At 39.4% G+C, this 12,733-nt stretch overlaps 1 protein-coding gene across 2 annotated transcripts in view; it reads left to right on the forward strand.

Annotated features, from left to right (window-relative positions):
- The window catches only part of ccr10 (chemokine (C-C motif) receptor 10), a 32,617-nt gene extending 20,921 nt beyond the window's left edge, over window positions 1–11,696 (forward strand). Inside the window, exons 2-3 of one of the 2 annotated variants that reach the window (XM_028567356.1) lie at window positions 4,396–4,486; window positions 10,143–11,696. In XM_028567356.1, the coding sequence (XP_028423157.1) occupies window positions 10,145–11,341 (1,197 nt within the window). In that variant the 5' untranslated portion in view covers window positions 4,396–4,486; window positions 10,143–10,144 and the 3' untranslated portion in view covers window positions 11,342–11,696. The remainder of the gene's footprint in view (window positions 1–4,395; window positions 4,487–10,142) is intronic. The other variant, XM_028567355.1, reaches the window with a different exon arrangement.
- Window positions 11,697–12,733: the final 1,037 nt, after the last annotated feature.

Raw genomic sequence — 12,733 nt, forward strand, 5'->3', positions numbered from 1 at the left:
ACTGATCTCCCGATTACGATTACCATGTCAGCAATTCAATTTGATTCAATATCACGATGCGTCAAATACATTTTACTATTAAAGCCATGTAGGATATTTAATTCAACCTACAATACATACAACCATACAGCACTGAGCACATGGCACTTCCTGAATGTGCAAAAACACATACCAGAATATGTAAACAGAAATGTTGTTAGGCCTACATTAAATTAAACTGGCACACCATCTTCTCCGGCAAACACAAATGGACTACATGTTAGTGGTCATGTGACCTCATGCCATGAGATCATGTGACTGCTTTGTGTCTTAAGGCCAGAGTTACTTCCTGTGCACACTAAACTAAACTGAACAGATGAAGGTGTTTGGATGAACACTGAAACGTCTTGTATTTTATATTTTTTAATTCAGTGTTTTTAAATAAAAGCTTTGTTGAAACTACAATTACCTGGATGCATAAATTAATCTCCATGCACATATTTTTCTTTCAATATATCCTACCCACTCAATATTGTTTACATGCAGCATAGTGTGGTTTCCTGTCAAATCTGCCTTGTAGAAGAGATCTTAATCTCAATTAGACATCCTACATAAATAAAACTTAACTAAATATAAAGTGCAAGTTCAGCTTTGATTTTCAAGACACAAAAAGGCACCAAAAGGTTGTTTGGTTGTGGGAACTTTGAGAAGCAGTTCTCAAGAGTTTGATGTGATCAGTTTGACCCTTGTGTGGCTCGGGTACTCCACAAACCATCACATAACCGGAGAAAAGGTCAAGGAAAGGTTGTGAACTGGTTTTGGTGCCAGTGAGAAGTCACACCCTGCTGTGTTTTTGCACGTTTTGTCCGCCCATTGAACCCACAGCTTGAATCTGAGAGCATGTTTTGTGCATTTCACTACATTTCAAAATATTGTCAAATGTACAGTTGATTGTGGATTTAAAAAATATGTAGATTATATTTACAAAAATCTATGTGCAGCTGCAGCAACGCTGGTCAATTATGGAAAGGCATGGCAGCTTTATTTATATAGCACATTTCAACAACAGGGCAATTCAAAGTGCTTTACATAAAACATTAAAGAGCAGTTAAAAATGATGAAAGAGGACTTATGTTAAATGAACAATCCACCCATTTTGGCGTGGAAAAAGTATATATATATTGTCACTATAAGTCTTAGTTTCTTTCTTGGGAAAACCTTCGCAAAAACCCTTTTTGTTGAAATTCACACTTCTTGTAATTAGTGGTCTTATTTCAACCGTTTAACCGAGTCCAGTTCGGGCCTCCCAGGGGACTTACGTTTTCTGTTGCAACTCAGGTTCCAAACCTGGCCTCCCAGAGGACTTAACAAATTAACCGAGTCCAACTCGGGCCTCCCAGAGGACTTATACTTTAACTCTTTTTCTGTTGCAACTCCGGTTCCAAACCTGGCCTCCCAGAGGACTTTACCAGTTCCAAACCGGGTCTTCTTGCCACCCATATAAAAAAATGACTTTTATTTTAAAATATAGTCATCACTATAAGTCTTAGTTTCTTTCTTAGAAAAACCTTCGCAAAAACCCTTTCGGTTGAAATTCACACTTTTTGTAATTGGTGGTCTTATTTCAACTGTAAATCCCTTTTCTATTCATAAAAGGCTGTTTCTTATTAAACCCACACTATGCAATCTGGAATAATGATGACCAAAATTTTGTCGCAAAATGAAAAACGGATAGAATACGAAAATAAAAGTTACGGTGCAGTATAAGAAATTAAGAAATCCCTTTTCTGTTCGTAAAAGTTTGTTTCTTATTAAACCCACACTATGCAATCAGTTACAGTGCGGTATAAGAAATTAAGAAATGAACAATTATTTAAAGAAAGGCAACATCAAAAAGAAAAGTCTTCAGCGTTGATTTAAAAGAACTGAGAGTTGCGGCGAACCAGACAAGAATCACCTAAATCAAATTGTCAGATGGTCAAGTGAGCTGACTGGTGAGTCCCAGCAGTGCCCCACATCCCTTTATGCTACTAACAACTACAGCGCATAGCTATGGCCATCTTAGACTGTAAACCTAGTTTACCTATGGGTGCCAATAAAGGGTAACACTTTACAAGCAGACCTGTCCCAGACCACCTCAGAGGTCTGGGTGGGTCATAGTGTAGCAGCAGATCAGAAATTTATTTTGGCCCTAAACCGTTTAGTGATTAGTGGAAAGAATCCTAATCACGATTATTTTTGGTCAATATGGAAATCACGATTACTCATTGACTTTTGGAAAGAGGTTAAATCAACCGTGAAAACACCTTGAACTGTGAAGTTTCCCTAGATACTTTTCCCGTTTTCCAGGACAAAATAAGAGCTTATTCGCAAAATTGTAATGTGCAAAATAATCATTTTCCTCGTCTTCACAATTTTTAAAATTCAATGAATTGCACAGCTCGTAAGTGTCAGTGACGGCTACGTGCCGTATGGTTGCAGTGAAGATGATAGATAAACATCTGTTGACTGGTAGCAACAACATTTCGTAGAGCAGGATGCAAATTAAACTGTTCTTTATTTTGCCCTCATGTTGTCCTCGGGTCAAATTTGAAACTTGTAAATCAGAAATATGGCTTTCTTTTTAACCAAAATTACCCCAAAAGTGTAAGTCCAATTGAAAGTACTTATATAACCACTGCTTTCATTGGACTTTGTGTATTCCATTTTATCACATTTGGAAACAATGAAATGGTTTCCTGACTAAACGTTGACATACACGCGTCTGTGATTATCATCAACATATGTCCCTCTAATATTAGTCAGAATAATTCATTATTTCAAAATGAGGTATAATTTCCTATAAATGAGATTTGTTGAACATGAATTCAAAAAATAAAGAGTAAAACTAGTGGTAATAAGTTGGTGTTAGTAATGTTAGTGAAAAATAGCGTTGAAAAAAAGTGATAAAGCGTCAACAGTGCAGAAAAAAGGGACAAAAATTTAGAAAATTTGTCAAAAGGGTAAAAAAAAATAAAAAAATAGGGTTCATTTTCAGTTTTGACCTGAGAGGCAACAAGAGGGTTAGGCCTAGTACAAATGGCAGATCCTAAGCCAAAGAGTCTGTTTTAGAGATCTGACAGTGAATCCATCATCTCTTTCTCCATAGTGTCATGGTTTGGGTGTGTTTCAGTTAAGCAGAAGAATTGCCTAAATCAAATTGTCAGATGGTCAAGTGAGCTGACTGGTGAGTCCCAGCAGTGCCCCACATCCCTTTATGCTACTAACAACTACAGCGCATAGCTATGGCCATCTTAGACTGTAAACCTAGTTTACCTATGGGTGCCAATAAAGGGTAACACTTTACAAGTACGCCTGTCCCAGACCACCTCAGAGATCTGGGTGGGTCATAGTGTAGCAGCAGATCAGAAATTTAAAAGATTCAAAAAACGTTTTGTCCCAGCGGCAATCGCTCTGTTAAACAAACTGTAGAGTTACTCTCAGACAACGCACAAACACCTTTGTGTTGCACATAACTGCACAAGTCATTGTGGTCATGCACCACAATGACTTGTGCTCTACTCTCTGTTTTATGTGTTTTAATGTGTTGTGTGTTGCATGTTATGTGGTGGTCTACACAGTTTTAAGGATGTCCTGCCTCTTAGACGGTAAACCTAGTTTACCTATGGGTACCAATAAAGGGTAACGCTTAACTTGAAGGTATCTACATAAGAGCGACATGACACTGTCATGACACAGTCATGACTAGGGATGCACAGATCCAACTTTTTCAGTCCCGATACCGATGCCTGGGCTTTGTGTATCTGCCGATACCCGATACCGATCCGATAGCGTTGTTGAATTAATAATACACTGTATACCTTCCACCTCATACCTTCCTTCCACCATGGTGAAGAGACTAAAGGCACCAGACCTTCCTAACTAAACATTACTTTCCTAACTAAGACAAAATAACATAGATGCAATGTATTGAATTCTTATTTGTTTGTACGCTCAACTCTTCCAGCATGCGACACATGTGCGACAGAGAGGGAAAAAAACTGACAAAACTGGATCGGCCCGTGGAACTGTTGATTTTTCCGATCCCCGATCCAGCTATTTTGTCAATATCGGTTCCGATGTTAATATCGGATCGGTGCACCCCTAGTCCGGACACATGAACCCTAACTTGTCATGACAAAAACCGAATGACACTTACTAAAAGAAGCGTTCTGTCATAAATGTTTATGACTTGTTTATAATGTTTATGACACGGTCACTCTTATGTAGCTACCTCCAAGTAAAGTGTAACCCAATAAAGTAACCTGAACCTGAACTCCCGGTGACACAAACAACTACCCAGGAGGGTACGGCAGGGTCAGCAAAACACACAGCTGCTCTCATTGGCTGGCGGGCGGTTCTGTTTTAACCACACAGGCTTGTTTTTAAAGAGTGGCAGCTTCTCAGATCTCTACCTCAGACACCGGAGGACAACTTGGGTCAGACTTTACTCCTCAAAACAGCACAGGTAAGACCCTTAAGAAAAATGAAATTTAAGATTTAAAAAATAAAAAATAAAAATAAAAAGACAGTGTTTCTCGATTGGCAGATAAATGGAGTACGAGTATGGATAATTATGGATAGAAATGTTTCAGCAAAGTGCAGTATATATATTTATATATAGGGAAGATAAGTTAAAATAAATGTTTTTCTATAAATACAAACATTTAAAAAAAAAAAGTCAGGTACTTTTCAATAAATACAATAAATATATTTACAATATAAATACATTTGTAAACATAATTGAGCTTACTTGTAACAATTTCACATTCATGCATGCAGTTTTTCCAACATCGCTGATAATAAATTATGAAATTAGTTTATTTTCACTGCAGATAAGAAACTAAACTGTCTCGCCGTGTGTATTTGGTTAATCTAAATTGGAGCGTCACATATGACTCATATTCACAAGGTCTGTTATGTATTTTTAAGAGAATCCTTTCACATCCTCTTTTTATCAGTTTCTTTTACAAGTTTGTTAAGATGCCAATTTCATCCTTTTTTCCCACAATTCTACCAAAGGGAGATTAACATGCATGTCAGCAGGGTTCCCCGCAGACCGCAGTACGTCTTAAGAAGTCTTAAATTACATTGCCAGAATTTAATATAAAAGTTAAAAGTTTGAGGTGATGCCTAGTTGCATTAGAAATATCTTCGGTCTTTACACTTTCTTTTTCCTGTAATGTTTTTAATGATTAGTTTTCCACAGGCCTTTCATAAGATTTTACGAACGTAAAGCTCAGCCCTAGGTCTGTGTAATTAATCGCAATATTTAAATTGTGATTACGATTTTGACCCCAAAAACAAAGTCATCGAGAAAAGTTTATTATTTTGCATGTTACAATTTGCAAGTAAACTCTCTGTTTAGTGTTCTGCATGAGAAAGAAAGGTGTAAACGGGAAAAGAATTAAGGGGAGTTGTCACAGTTCACGGTGTTTTCACTGTTGCCTTGTTTCACTGTTTTTTTTTTTAATTCAATAAATGCAACATCTTTTCAAAAGTCAATGAGTAATGGAGTTAACCCTCCTGTGGTCTATATCAGAAATTTGGGTGTCTTTCAACCAAATTGTCCAAAAACATAACACGGATGGTTCCATACAACCATTAATCTTAACAAGTAGAATAAATGATCAGTTCAGTTTCAATGAATTTGGGTGTGTTGTTCAATTTTATAGCTTTTGAAAAAAAAATGTTATCAAAGAACGTTGGAAAAAATCTCAGAAGGGCAGAAAAATTGACAAAAACATCGTCAATAACATCAAACATTTGTGACAAAAAAAGTGACAAAAACATCGAAAAAAGTGACAAAAACATCTTAAAAAGTGACGACGTTTTTTTGAAAAAAGTGACAAAACCATCACCAAAAAAGGTTTTCATTTGAAATTTTGACCCAGAAAAAAAAAGAAAGGGTTAAATAATTGAGATTTCAATATTGACCAAAATAACCACCTGCAGCCACCTGCGTTTGCCATTAATTTGATGATTTTATAAGATTTTACATAATGATTGTTGGCAAACATAAAGCTCAGCCCTAATCTGCATTTGTTTGGCAAAAAGTATTACATTTTTTATTAAACATTTACATAAAAAAAAAAAAAGTCTCAAAAATCATTTAATTTGATTTAAAAATGTGTGCAGCACCCTTGTGTCAATCTCCCCCGGGGCAACCGTGTGTGTGTGTGTGTGTGTGTGTTTGTGTGTGTGACTCGTGAAAAATAATAATGTTATCATTTGAGCCAGCCGCTCCAGGAAAAGAAGAAATGAAACCGCCATGTAACGCTGCTGATCTAAAAAGCTGCTCATGGTTCCCCACAACAGCCTGACACCAGTCACGCACAGCAGTGAAAATATGACTGAAATATATATAACGGCTGCCTACTCAAACTGTACAGCAACTACACATGCAAGAAAGGATCTCACTTTCAACCTGAGTGCTAAGGTGTTTCCTGATATTGTCTGTTGTTTATACAGACACATTTTAACCCTTGTGTTGTCTGTTTAGCCTGTTTTATAAAGCATAAAGTATACATCTTCTAAGCCAACTTCATTCCAACTTATCACCGCTAGTTTTACACTTATGTTTGTAATTCATGGCCAATAAACCTCATTTATATTAAATTATGCCTGATTTTGAGTTAAAAAACCCAGAAATTATGAATTACTTTAGCTAATAATTAAGATCAGATGAACATATTTTGATGCATAATTACATCAGTTCCATGTATGGAACTATCTATGTTATTTTTGGGCAATTTGGTTGAAAGGAACCCATATTTTTGATACAGAAACTTTGAAAATGGTTCAAATTTGACCCGGGGACAACACAAGGGTTAAAGGATATTTGCAATATTAAAATCCTTAAAGATATAGCGTGCCAGCATAAGAAACACAACGCCGGACAACCAACATTCAAAAAGCCAACGAGAATAAAAACCCTTCTATACCGAGACCAGGCTTCACCTTCTCAGCACCAAGACAAACATTTTCATGACACTCTATTGGCCGAGCTGTCTACTGCTGCCGAGACGTCTGTCATTTTGTTGCCTTTTAGCAAATAAATTATTTTGAGTATAATAATAATAATTAAAAGAGTTATAAACATTTGACATTTAGGGTTTAAAAAAAAAAAATCATTTCATTAAAAAGGTGCATAATGTGTCAGTCCACGGGGAAGTGCTGCCAAAAGAGAGAGAGAGAGATGATAGAAGAATAACAGAATAATATATATTATGAATAAATATTAAATGAAAGGCACTAAGAATAAATAAACCAACTGGCAAATTGTGAATTCACCTCTTTTGGAAAAATCCCAAAAGATTGAGTTGCTTTTTCCGCATTTCTCTGCTAGGCTTCCTGCTGCAAATTAACAGCAGTCAACGCCACACACACACACACACACACACACACACTGACACACACACACTGACACAGATAGACAGACACACCGTTAACTTTTCGTATGATATCATACGAACCCGTTTATGAGAATGCATTACACATTCTCAACATTTATTTTAACGGGCTGGTGTGCTTCTCATCTAAGACTATGGCACATTCAAACATGTTTTTTGTCTTTTTTTTCTTCTGCGCTTACACAACATGCGATCATGTATACTAATTTCATATTTATAAACCATTCAGCGCTGTAGCGTCGGAAGCCCAGACCTAACATCAACACTGCTGATTATAAGCAGGCTAGATTCACAGTAAGCTCTGAACCATCATCAACTCATTTTTTCAGAGTGAGTGACCTATGGTATCAAATGCTAAATTTGAAAGGGCCAATAAAGAAAGTGTTGCCATATGATTATTTTATTTTAGGAGGCGGCATCATACAGTACAGTATATTACACAAACTGCACCGGCGAGTCAGAGGGGAAAACCAGACCACTGATTCCATGACTCAAATGTATATTCTCTCTAAGAAGACATTTCCTTTTTCCTTCAGCTGCCTGAGCAATATACCAACAAATATTCTATATTTTCTTGTTAAATTGGTCTGCCGCTTTTCCATTTAAGAGAAAATATATTGAAGTTACAGAGCAGAACTTGTATTCAACCCAACTTGGAGAACATCCGTTCTGGCCGAGTCTACCTTAACTGCAAAGTTAATTATTGCTCCGTTACTTATCGTTTATCGTTGTTTTAAGCCCCCAATGTCTCCTTCCAGGCAGCGTTGCCTGGAAGGCATTAGGATTAGGCTATGGTTATGGTTATGGTTAGGGTTAAGGTTAAGGTTAAGGTTAGGTGCCTTGAAGGCCCCGGTTGCACCGCTGCCTTGAAGTCGATTAGGCAATGGTCAGGTTTGGGTTAGGGTTACGGTTAGGTGCCTTGAAGTCAATGATCGCATCGCTGCCTGGAAGGAGACGTTGGGGGCTTAAAACACCGATAAATGATAATTAACGGAGCAATAATTAAGGGCTTAAAATACCATCAAGCTTAATTATCGTTCACTATTAGAGTACAAAGTTACAATCGCACCAAACCACATTAAGTCTCCTACCTCGCACCCATTTCCAAAATGTAAACAGCTTTTGAGAACTTTTTCAAGCAATTCCTGACTTAAAGAAAATAAAGAAATATCAGATAAATCCCAACTGTCTTCAAAATGTTTTCCCTTTTTTACTGTTGTTCCTCTTACCTTTTTAAAAAGAAACTCCTTAATGTTTATCCCCACCATCAAATAAAGAGTTTAGAGAAAAAATATTAAAAGAAAAGAGCACTGTTAAATATTGCGAGTAGCCTCAGCCATAACCGAGCTGCACAGAAAGATGAAGTGATAAAAGAGGTGATTGTGGAAACTGTCTATAAAGCCTGTTAGCACGCGACACTGACTGATCTGTAGACCTTAAAGCTACCCACGATTTCCCCTGTGCCAACGACCTGGTGCCAGTCGCACGCAACCCAGCCAAAATGACTAAAATATCACACCTGCTTAGTCAAAGTGAGGAACATAGCTGCAGGTCTCTCCCTTTCAACTTCAGTGTGGAGGTGTTAGTGTTTCCTGATATCGTGACAAGTGCAGTATTCTGCTCAAAATCCACCCAGGTGTCTAAAATGTTTCTTTTTAACAATAATTTGTCCTCACGCAAGCTGGTTCCACAGACATTTCATAGAAGACGAGAATGACTCATAATCATAAACCCAGCAGGCTGCAGAATTTTTTTTAATTTTTTTTTATTGTGCAGTCTATAGGTTGTTATTTGGCCCAAACTGACTAGTTTAGTTTCATTAAAGTACTAAATTAATTTAAAAAACAAGTTATTGTGCAGTTACACTGCATTTCAGTTATACTAGATTACATGAAATCTAAATGTACTTGAAAGTTTTTTTTAGGATGCCACACTCTACAAATTATTGGTCAATAATTGGAAGCTGTAAAACATTTACATACATATTACAATCATCCTTTGGGCAATATAAATGTCTAAACCAAATTTCACGCTGATACACTTGATAGTTTTGGAGACGTTTTGCTAAAAAACAGAGGGAAAGAAAAGTCAGGGTGTCACCAAAAGCTAAAAATATTCAGAAATGAATAGTAAGTCCCAAGTTTAAAATTTTTTTTCTATAAACTTAAAAAAATTGAAAATTTTCATGCTGTCACTACTTCTCTTTTGCAGTAGGTAAGACATATAAAACTTATTCATTCAGTCATATTTGCTGAAACTGACCCTATGTTCCAGTAGAACTACATGAAGCAGGTAATGGCAACACCTACAGCCTGTAGTGTGATTTGCAAAAATCCACTGCTTCCTGTTCAGATGCACCAATCAGGGCCAGTCTAACTGCGTGTCAATCACTGCTCATGCACACGCATTCATTTATTCTCCCTTATGGGAGGAGGGGCTTAGGAGACCGTTTTGGGCTTTAGCGGAAAGGGGGGAGGGACTGAGAAGTTGTCGATGTTCAAATTTTTAGGCTAAGTCCTGGATCTTCACAATCCTACCTACAGCACCTTTAATGTAGACACATCTTTCATATAACAAAAAAAACGGATCCATTGAGGACATTGATTTGGGAGTTGCAGAGATGAGTGCATGTTTTAGTCACAGGGGAGTTTTTAAAACATCCTTCTCATTGCAAGATGAGTGATTTATTATTCTTAATTTTCTCTCCACCAGCAATGGACAACGGCACCGATGACATCTTCTACTCTGCTTACGGGAGCTTTGACTTTTCAGGCTTCTGGAATGCAAGTAACGACACAGGCTCTGACTTTTGTGAGCCTGGAGAGCAAGAGTTCACCATCAAAGCCTTCCAGACTTGTGTTTTCTGCCTGATCTTCTTGCTGGGCGTGGTCGGAAACTGCCTCGTGATCGCCACCTTCGCTCTCTACCGCCGCCTCCGGCTTCGCTCCATGACTGACGTCTTCCTGTTGCACCTGGCGATTGCCGACCTCCTGCTGCTCCTCACGCTCCCGCTGCAGGCCGTCGACACCAACGTGGGCTGGAGGTTCGACACCCACCTGGGCTGGATGTTCTCCGTTCTCCTCTGCAAGGCCACGCGCGCCAGCTACGCCATCAACACGTACAGCGGGCTTCAGCTGTTGGCCTGCATCAGCGTCGACCGCTACATGGTGGTGGCACGCGCCCAAGAGATGCTCAGGCTGCGCCGGCGGATACTTACGGGCGGGAAAGTAGCCGCGGTAGGCGTGTGGCTTGTTGCGGTGCTCCTCAGCTTGCCGGAAATCCTCTACTCCGGGGTGTCTAGATCTGACGAGGACGAGGACGAGGACCCGTACTGCGGCATGCAAAAGAGCGGAACGGTCAAAATGGCCACCAACGTCGCCATCATTGCCGTCTTCTGCCTGTCCCTCTTCGTCATGGTGACGTGCTACTCGCTGATTGCTCGAGTGCTGTGGGAGGGGAACGCACAGCGGCGGGGGAAGCAGTGGCACCGGCAGCGGACCCTGAAGCTGATGGTGGCCCTGGTGCTGGTCTTCCTGCTGTTCCAGCTGCCGTACACGGTGGTGCTGTCGCGTAAAATGGCGGGTTCGTTCTGCGCTCTGCTGTTGGAGTACATCACCTGCACGCTGGCGTACACCCGCTGCTGCCTCAACCCCATCCTGTACGCCCTGGTAGGCGTGCGCTTCCGCAACGACGTGCTGCGGCTCGTCCATGACTCGGGCTGCCGGTGCGGGCTCCGGGCGGCGCCGCAGAGTCTCGGCTCCACCTCCGTCTCCCCCTCGTCGCCTGCTTCCAAAGTGCTCTCGGTTTGCTCTCCAGCGTCCCCCGAGCCCAGCTGCTCCAGCAACGAGACTGCGCCCACCAAGTTTCAGTTTCCAGGAGCCCCACATCTTTATTCAAGGAGTAGACTATAAACTTGTTGTGCGCTTTGTTTACATGTGTATATATTCTTTACAAAGAAAAATGTCAACATCAAAAACATCATCGGCAATTCTTAGGTGCTGGTGCGTTGGAAAATATCACATTAGACTGGAGACAAGTAAGATTCCGCACTCTGATCTTGCTACAGCATCATTTATAGAAGATAACCTTCTGGACCTTTGTCGAGAGTATCTTCGTCATTTGTAAATACTCTTGATGAAGGTCCAGAGGGGCCAAAATGTTAGTATCTTCAATAAATCATGATGCTGAACAAGAGGAATCCTCCTTTTTTAAGGTTTATATAGATATTCCCCAACAGGATACAAAATGTAGAGGCCAGAAATGTTATTATACAGAAGCAAGGAAATGGAAAATTAGCCTAGAAGAGGTTGCAAAGATATGTATATAATCATCACGGCTGGTTTAAAATAGCTTTGTCAAAGCAATACAATACCCTGTATTATAAACCTACACATAGTTTATACTTGGATCGTTTTGCCTAGTTGATCTAAATAGGTTTATATGCTTGCTTTTTTTCCCTTTATCAGGGAATAAAATGAACTCTCTTTTGTTTTTTTGTTTTTTTTAATCTATGCGCATGAGGGAATGACATTTCGATGTGTATGTAAATGTAATGTAAATAATGTTATCTTTCGACAACAGGGTCAATTCTCTCGGGGTTAGGGTTAGTATAGTTCTCACATAATGCCTTGTAATAAAAAAAAATTATTTATTAGGGCTGTCAATCGGTTCAACTATTGAATTGCGATTAATCACATGATTCATAGTAAACTTGCTCGATTGGTCGAATAGTGTTGTGGGGGGGGGGACATTAAGTCAGACTCGCTGGTGAGTGAAACCGAAGCGGAGGGACATACTCAGAGCTGTAGCTGAGCCAAAGTAGAACACGTTTTAATTATTAACTTTATCAGTTATCAGGCAAATTAAACACTGATACAGATCATCTGCAAACGAACAAATGGCCCCCCAGTAATCAGCTAGGGCCGATAATCGGTCTGTCCTTAGTAGAGAGAACCATTACAGAGTTCTGACGAGAGCACAATTTGAATGTGCTCAACGAGTCACTCTGGCATTCAGTAATGATGCACATTAACTATGCCCTTGTAGCCGAGCTGCACCAATCACATCGCTGTATCTGATATAGGCGGGCCAGAGGTGAGCTAAACAGATGACGACAGTTTAATCTACCAGTTAGCTCCGCTGGTAGCTAAGAGTTTAATCTACCAGTTAGCTCCGCTGGTAGCTAAGCGTTTAATCTACCAGTTAGCTCCTCTGGTAGCTAAGAGTTTAATCTACCAGTTAGCTCCTCTGGTAGCTAAACGTTTAATCTACCAGTTAGCTCCGCTGGTAGCTAAGAGTTTAAT

This window comes from Perca flavescens, chromosome 21, assembly GCF_004354835.1.
Source record: "Perca flavescens isolate YP-PL-M2 chromosome 21, PFLA_1.0, whole genome shotgun sequence".
Lineage (NCBI taxonomy): Eukaryota > Metazoa > Chordata > Actinopteri > Perciformes > Percidae > Perca > Perca flavescens.